The sequence below is a fragment of the Sinocyclocheilus anshuiensis genome, unplaced genomic scaffold (genome assembly GCF_001515605.1).
Source record: "Sinocyclocheilus anshuiensis isolate Anshui unplaced genomic scaffold, SAMN03320099.WGS_v1.1 scaffold1277, whole genome shotgun sequence".
NCBI lineage: Eukaryota > Metazoa > Chordata > Actinopteri > Cypriniformes > Cyprinidae > Sinocyclocheilus > Sinocyclocheilus anshuiensis.
Window position 1 is genome coordinate 387,734 of NW_015549629.1, and position 8,417 is coordinate 396,150.

The following is an 8,417-nucleotide window of genomic DNA, read 5'->3' on the forward strand; positions in this document are numbered from 1 at the left end:
GCTGAACCATCCCCATAGACAACACTGTATCTGAAAAAGAAAGTAAGATGAAACACATGAAACATTAGCTATGCTTTGGGAGGCGGATAGACTTTGATGACAGACTTTGCTCAGGCATTTCAGAATGACCATAACAACATTTCAGATTAATGGCCGACCAATATTGTTTTTTTGACAGCCGATGCCGATATCTTGGAAAGCAGTGTGGCCGATATAATTTTATTTATTTTAAGCCAAGGTAACACTCATTTTACATACAGCACAAAGTGAAAATTACATGAATATGTCAGTGGGCAAATGCATGAAGTGCAGCATATGAATTCACGAGTTTAAAGTTTGTCGATCGCGCGTCTCCAGTGAAGCTGAACTCTCCTCCTGTCCGTATTCAGTTCGCACGGACCGACCGTCATGCAGAGAACACGCGATCGTGCAGGATACAAATGCACACTTCACACCCTTCAATGTTTGTGAAATTAAATGTTCATTAGTCATTCAAAGATTTGTTTAAATAATATAAATGCGTATTTGCTGAATTCTGACGGCAAACGAAAAAGTATTATAATGTTTGCCTTTCTATTACTAACAATATAAAAGCAATCGTTATAATATTTTTTGTATACATTTTAATTCCTTTGTTTAACAGTTAAATCACAGTTCTATCTGATTATTAGACAGACTTCTGTCGGTGGACAGATCTGTTAACGACGACGGCGAACAAGAGGGAGAATGTGAGCACTGTGTGCGCAGGCGCTGCCGTTCTCAGCGCCGTCAAAATAAAAGTCCCACCACGAATAAATCGGCCAAACAGAAAAACTTATCGGCCGATGCCAATTTGAAAAATGCCAAATATCGGCCGATATATACAAACAACATACAGAACTACCAAATTTTGCTATAAGTTTGAATGCATCATATAATAATTGCTGTTAATAGTGTTCATCGTCTGTTTGATTACATCTTTGATTTTTCCGTACATTTCTGCCATATGTACATTAACTGTCAGTCACCACTGATAAGCTACTAAATATATTGTAGAAACTTAATTTGCTGTAAAGTTGCTTTGCAACGATTTGTATCGTGAAAAGCGCTATACAAATAAACTTGAATTGAATATATCGGTCGATCACTATTTCAGCTGCTGCACAACGAGATCCGTCCACTGGTTAGTCAGGTTTTGCCATCCCATCACTCAAAGTCACATGACTTTTCTGATGCGCATGGAGGAATTTATTCGGTAAATGTGTTTCCGTCTCTGATTATTTGCATTGACTCTTTTTTCGCACAAGTCAAAAACCTCCTCAAGCGAGCATAAAAACTGCGAATTAAGGGATTTTTTTTTTTCAATTCAGCATTTCCATCACTCGTTTCTGATGCAATACTTCAAAATGCGCATAAAAACAGGGTGATGGAAACAGTTACTCATCCAATCTGGACTCTTGATGGTCTCACAGACTCCAGAATCAGCACTACCTTTGTGTTCTGGATGACTGGTCAGAAGGTTTAACAGAAGGAACGCTGATTTAGTTCTCAGTTTCTCACTGTCTGACTGCATCCCCCTCATCAGCACTGAAAAGCCATCATGTGACAGGAAGTCCCGCAGACCTGCTTCCTGTTCCCGCACTAAACCTGCAAGAGACAAGAGTTGAAGATTCTTAATTCCAGAGACCGTATAAAGAGGAGACTTGCTACTGGAAACCTTTCAAATAAAAAAAAAAAAACAATGTTGGGTCACCAACCAAAAATAACTAGGTTTCTCAACTTTTTAAAAGTAAGAGCAAAAATGTTCCGTGTTTTTTGTCGTTAACATCAAACGCTACAGTATTTTGAAATAAGCTCGTCTGTCAATTGGCAGAAATGTTTGGTCAAATCAAACGTCCCTCATCCGCAAAAACAAAAGAGAATATTACCCAGAGTCATTTAAAATCAGTTGTTTTCTTTCATTAATAATTACTTGGATTATTTTATATTTGTACACACAGGAGAACTTCTCCAAAAAATTCCCAAAAAATGTGCACAGGCATATGAATTTGTTCTTGTACCTGCGTTGTTATGCAGAGGAACCTTGCATCTTGAGCTATATAAAGCAGCGTATTTCAATTCACATATATTTTAGATGTCAAAAAAATTCTTCTTAACAAGATTAAATGAATTTAGAATAAATTTTAATACTGTTAAATCCTGACATGGTCATGAAAACATTCATATACGGTCACACGCTTTGTGAATACCCAGATATCCAATGTTAAAACTTGGTCAATATCAATCAAGACTTCTATCTTTATGCACATTTATACTTACAGGACACTGAGTAGAGTGCTTTAACTCTAACAGTGTTGTTTGCGTCATGATCTGTGAGTTGCAGGAGCAGCAGCAGCGCCCCCTGGTTGAGCAGGTAGAACTGCACCTCTGGCATGTTCTGGGCACAGCTGGCAATGAGCTGAGCCGCCCTCCATCGAATCCCGGCCTCGGAGTGACAGAGACACCGCGACATACACAAATCCAGACCGCCCAGCTTCATCAGATCTGCAAAACACACAGAGAAGTGATGCACGTGTTAGGCGTTACAAGAAGACAACAAGAGGGTTTGAAGTGCAAACACACACACACACACACACACCCACCCACACCTCTTGCATGGTCCAAGTTCTCGCAGAGCTCAGAAAGCATTTCCAGCGCTTCCTCTCGCTCATCCTCCTCTTCCTCTTCCTCCTCGCTCCCTCTCTCCTTGCATTCATCTCTACACAGCACTTCCAAACAGCGTTTCATCTGCTCGACCTCATCCATCTGTCCTTTACACACTTCTGCAAGAGCTCCTCTCAGAAACTCCATCCTCTAGAAAGTTGGATAAGAGAAAGCATTTTAATATGCAACACTAACATCAACATAACAGAAGACACTTGTAAATCTGCCGATACACATTTCAGAGATTGCATGGTGGTTGGCGCTACTGTTTAGAATCTACATGCCGGCAGCCATATCACCCTGTAGCCCAAGACTGGTTGCCCACTGAAGCTAAGCAGGGCTGAGCCTGGTCAGTACCTGGATGGGAGACCTCCTGGGAAAACAAGGTTGCTGCTGGAAGAGGTGTTAGTGAGGCCAGCAGGGGGTGCTCACCCTGTGGTCTGTGTGGGTCCTAGCGCCCCACTATAGTGACGGGGACACTATACTGTCAACAAGCACCGTCCTTCGGATGAGACGTTAAACCGAGGATGAGGAGATACCCCCTGACAATGTAAAGCGCTTTGAGTGCCTAGAAAAGCCCTATATAAATGTAATGAATTATTATTATTACTGTTTAGAAGGAGCGTTATGAGCTTTTCCAACCTCTTGCGTCATGGGTTCTCGTGGAGCTGGATCTTCAGAAGCAGAACCGGCCTCCACAGCCATATGAAGCACACCTTGCAAATTACGGGGGCCATGCCTGTTACCTCTGCCTTCTGCCATCTAAGGAGAAAAAGATGCATCACACATCGTTTTTCTGTTAGTCCATAAATGCTTTTAAATAGGCCCAATAAATACATTCATTATTAAAACTTTGTAAAAGTCACACACAATCACATTTACAATTTGTAATACTAAATATTTGTTTGGTTGACTTTTTGTGGTAACTGATCCTGTCACGTTTAGAACTGAAATGCTTTCATGATTCTTTAATTTACTTCACTTACAAATATATCATCACAGATGTTTTTGACATTTTTTTTTAGTTAACTTACAGATATATACATAAATACCTCAGTTACGTTTTTTTTTCACAGATTAAGTTTTTTCACCTATGTATTTGTTATTTCACATACAGCTATTTTATCGTAGATAATATGTTTTAATGTGTTTATTTCTATTATTTAAATTACAGATATAATATCTCACAGATAAGGGTCCACTAGCCAAATATAAACTGAATCACATTCTACTCCAGGTACAAAATAAAGATAAACCAGGTAAACACGGGGAAAACAAAGCGGGCTTACCTTTGAAAACGCTGTGTTTAGTAGTAGTATAAGTTATATGGCCGTGTGTCAAAACGTTTCCCAGCAGTAGTAATATTAACGTGCATGAGCTCCGCTATAATAAACACACCACTGCACTGCGGCTCCAGAAGCTTCCAGACCAGATCTCGCTGCACACAGCGTCGACGCGTGAACACGTCATCAACTTTACCGTAAAGATTTTTGATCAGCCTTTAATAAATATTCATATTACAAGGTCCTCATGTTAAGTGGCAGGTTTTTTTCTTCCCAGTTTTACACTAGTAACTTATATTAATATATATATTTATATATATATTCCATGGTCTGTCTGAATACTGGATTCTGATTGGCTGGCAGGTATGCAGTAAAACCGTTTAATGCACGGCTAGCCGTTGATTATCCCTTACATATTATACATATACACACAACATTAATGTGAGCGAGAAATGCATTAAAAGTTTTTCTCCTCAAAAGAACAAAGGTTATTACAGTCACATTATTTACATTAGCTGCTGTGGGATCCGAAATGCTTTTTTTATGTAAAGAGCCGACTTTTCAGTTTATATGGACAATTTGTTTAGAATGGTTACGGTAAGGCGCAAACCGCGTCCAGTGTTGATGGCGTATGTGTGCGTTTCCGCGCATGCGTGTTTGTCATTGTCCGCAAAATGGCTGCGCTCGTGGGCATCCGCGCGTGCCTCTCCGGTAAGTTACAAAATGTGTTTCTTTTTCTTTTTGGGTGACATTGACCTTGTTTTCAAGCTACGGGTGTTTTACGTGCGGAATCTATTATTTATACGTTTATATGTGAATGTCAGTGTGGATAGAGGAAGGATGCTCGGGCGTTCCATAAGCAAGGTCAAGTTCCTCAGTCTTGTCTTATGTACCATAGAGATACAGCAACTTAAATGACAGTAATGCATCAGGTGGTGCATGCATATATAGCTGAGAACCTGTCCTGTGTCAAGATTAGACTTCCGGGAAATGGATTAGGATTGTTTCAGTCTCGTGCTGTTTTTGACGGCTATGCAAAGAGACTGTTTGATTAATTGGTTTTGTGGTGGGTTGATTAATTTGATAATGAGCCCTGTTTTTAATTGTTTTCATTGTTGAAGTAATGTTCGGACTCGTACCTGAATCTGAAGACAGTATAAATGTCATGTAGATGAATTATTAGGTTTGTGTGTGACATAAAGCTAATCCCCCGCCCCCTCATGTTTTCCAGCTCTGCAGTTGACCTCCCCGAGTTTACTGCACAGCTCTTATAAACTGGTGAGTGTTTTCATGTTCAAAAATGTCCATAACTTCACACAGTAGAAGATTTTATTGAAATGCATTAGAGTAATAATATTATTTAGGATTATCGTAATCAAAATATTGTAAACTGCATAATTATTAAATCCAAATTAACTTAAGCTAACATTTATCAAACCCAACATTTTCCCCCTTTTTTTTTTGTAAATGACTTATATATTTAATTGCAATGTATGACAAATAATGCCACTAAGGTATAGTATTATAGGAACATTTACAAGTCATATTGAAATGTATGAATGTTTTTTTTTTTTCTCCTTAGTGCGCAGTTCCTCTAAGTCGAAGGAATTTCGCAGCAGAGGCAAAGAAGGTTTTCTCTCGTAGTAAACCCCATTTGAACATCGGGACCATTGGTCATGTTGATCACGGCAAAACCACGCTGACTGCCGCCATCACCAAAGGTAAACTGACGACTTGCTTTTTGCTCTTATTAATCAAAAGTAGTGCGCTGAGTGTATTTTCTTCATCTGTTTGTGTCAGTCCTTGCCGAGGCCGGCGGTGCACGTTATAAGACGTATGAGGATATTGATAATGCTCCTGAAGAGAAGGCTAGAGGAATCACCATCAATGCCTCGCATGTTGAGTACACCACCGCCAACAGACACTACGCTCACACCGACTGCCCCGGACATGCTGACTACGTCAAGGTATTGCACACAGATCACATATCTGACTACACTACCATTCAAAAGTTTGGGGTCAGTAAGAGAAGAAATTAATACTTTTATTCATCAAGGATGCATTATATTAATCAAAAGTGACAGTATAGACACTTATAATGTTACAAAAGATTTCTGTTTCAAATAAATGCTGTTCACTTGAGCATATTATTCATCAAAGAATCCTAAAAAAATGTATCATGGTTTCCACAAAAAACTGATAATACTAGAGGAAGAAATGTTTCTTGAGCAGCGTATTAAAATGATTTCTGAAGGATCATGTGACACTGAAGACTGGAGTAATGATGCTGAAAATTCAGCTTTGACATCACAGAAATAAATTACATTATTAAAATGTATGCAGATAGAAAACTACAAAATAAAAACATAAATTACACTTAAATACCTATTCAAATAGAAAACAGTTATTTTAAATTGTAATTATATTTCCCAATATTAACGTTTTCAAGTAAATGCAGCCTTGGCAAGCATGAGATACTTCTTTTAAAGGGATCCTATTATGCTTTTTCACTTTTTCAACTTTAGTTACTCTGTAATGTTGCTGTTTGAGCATAAAAAAGATCTGCAAAGTTACAAAGCTCAAAGTCCACTTCAAAAGGAGATATTTTATTTAACAGAAATCACTTTTCAAAAACTATAACGAACGACTCGTTTGGACTACAACACATATTTTCCGGGATTTGTGATATCACAGATACCGACAAATGGGACGAGACCTGGTTGAGCTCCACTAGAGAAGGCAACGAGTGTTATCACTATGTTGGAGACACGCTAGCTTTCCCAAGGCAGACGAACAGGCATAACATTTCCTGACGAGGCGCCGAGTGGAGCCAATCACAGCACACACTGGCCCAGCTAACCCGTCACAGCACACACTGGCCCAGCTAACCCGTCACAGCACACACTGGCCCAGCTAACCAATCACAGCACACACTGGCCCAGCTAACCAATCGAGAGAGGTGCTGTAATAATGTAAAATATGTGAAAAATAATGTGTTTTTCGAACAACCTAGTATGAGAGCCTGTTCTACACCCCCAAAACAAAATCAAGACTTTGTTAAAAGAGCATAATAGGACCCCTTTAAAACATAAAAAAAATCTTACTGACTCAACATTATTGTGTGTTTGTATATACATGATCATTACATCTGTATTATAAATGCATGTCTCTGTCTGAAGAACATGATCACAGGCACATCTCAGATGGACGGCTGCATCCTAGTGGTGGCGGCGACTGACGGTCAGATGCCACAGACGCGTGAGCACCTCCTGCTGGCGCGGCAGATCGGCGTGGAGCATGTGGTGGTGTTTGTTAACAAAGCCGATGTGGTGGAGGACAAGGAGATGCTAGAGCTGGTGGAGCTGGAGATCAGAGAGCTGCTCACAGAGTACGGCTATGACGGTGAAAACACACCAGTTATTACTGGATCGGCACTCTGTGCTCTAGAGGTGAGGATAGAGATGGAGTGATTTAAGTATGTTTCCTGAAAAAGAAAAACTAAAAATGCCGAAATATTGTTACAACTAATCATTGAACACCAATAATAATTACTAAGAACTGAGCAGCAAATCAGCATATTAGAATGATTTCTGAAGGATCTTGTGACACTGAAGACTGGAGTAATGATGCTGAAAATTCAGCTTTGATCACAGAAATAAATTAAATTTAAAAAATATTCAAACGGAAGACAGTTTGTTTAAATTGTAATCTATGTGTATGCACAGGCAATGGTGAAGAGACTGGAATGATGTGTTTTGAACTGTGTTAAATCACAAATTTCAGTGCTGCTGTTATGATTGTGTGCGTTCAGAACAGACAGCCGGAGCTGGGTGTAAACTCCATTATGAAGCTTTTGGAGGTGGTAGATAATTATATTCCTTTGCCAAAGAGAGATCTGGATAAACCATTCCTGCTGCCTGTAGAGGGAGTCTGTTCTATTCCAGGTGTGTTTTCTTCTTGAGGTAGTGCAGATGTAGTATTTGTGTGATAAGTTGTGTTTTTTTGCTTTGTCTCTGAAATGAATGAATATTTTTTTATGTTTGTGTGTTTGACTGGGTTGAATCCTGTGTGCAGGTCGTGGTACTGTGGTCACTGGCACACTAGAGCGAGGAATGATCAAGAAAGGAGATGAATGTGAATTTCTCGGACACAATCGTTGCTTTAAGTCCATCATCACTGGTGAGAAAATATTTCCTGCTCGATGCATAAACATGCATGTCATGCATGCAACATCTTAATAGGCAGTACTTTAGTGTGCATAATATAGTTAATGTATTTGGTATGGATCTTACATTGAACATCACTGATTCTCTTTGTGTTGTGATGCAAAAAATAACACCCTTTAGTATTTGAATGTGTTATTAGAGAAAATATTTTGTTCAATGTATTAACATATTTAAAAGTGAATGCCTGAACTTGAATGAATTCATTAAATTCAAGGGGGGGGGGGGG

The 8,417-nt window shown here is 39.2% G+C and overlaps 2 protein-coding genes across 2 annotated transcripts in view; one reads left to right on the forward strand and one right to left on the reverse strand.

Moving 5' to 3' along the window:
• LOC107659576 (HSPA (heat shock 70kDa) binding protein, cytoplasmic cochaperone 1) overlaps positions 1-4,207 on the reverse strand; it is a 10,228-nt gene extending 6,021 nt beyond the window's left edge. The window contains exons 1-5 of the mRNA XM_016448581.1: positions 3,972-4,207; positions 3,325-3,444; positions 2,628-2,832; positions 2,299-2,523; positions 1,471-1,626 (exon numbers count right to left, since the gene is read on the reverse strand). Coding sequence (XP_016304067.1) covers positions 1,471-1,626; positions 2,299-2,523; positions 2,628-2,832; positions 3,325-3,444 — 706 coding nt within the window. The 5' untranslated portion in view covers positions 3,972-4,207. The remainder of the gene's footprint in view (positions 1-1,470; positions 1,627-2,298; positions 2,524-2,627; positions 2,833-3,324; positions 3,445-3,971) is intronic.
• Positions 4,208-4,589: 382 nt separating this feature from the next.
• The window catches only part of LOC107659578 (elongation factor Tu, mitochondrial-like), an 8,823-nt gene continuing 4,995 nt past the window's right edge, over positions 4,590-8,417 (forward strand). Inside the window, exons 1-7 of the mRNA XM_016448582.1 lie at positions 4,590-4,676; positions 5,197-5,243; positions 5,548-5,686; positions 5,766-5,932; positions 7,145-7,414; positions 7,777-7,909; positions 8,040-8,144. Coding sequence (XP_016304068.1) covers positions 4,640-4,676; positions 5,197-5,243; positions 5,548-5,686; positions 5,766-5,932; positions 7,145-7,414; positions 7,777-7,909; positions 8,040-8,144 — 898 coding nt within the window. The 5' untranslated portion in view covers positions 4,590-4,639. The remainder of the gene's footprint in view (positions 4,677-5,196; positions 5,244-5,547; positions 5,687-5,765; positions 5,933-7,144; positions 7,415-7,776; positions 7,910-8,039; positions 8,145-8,417) is intronic.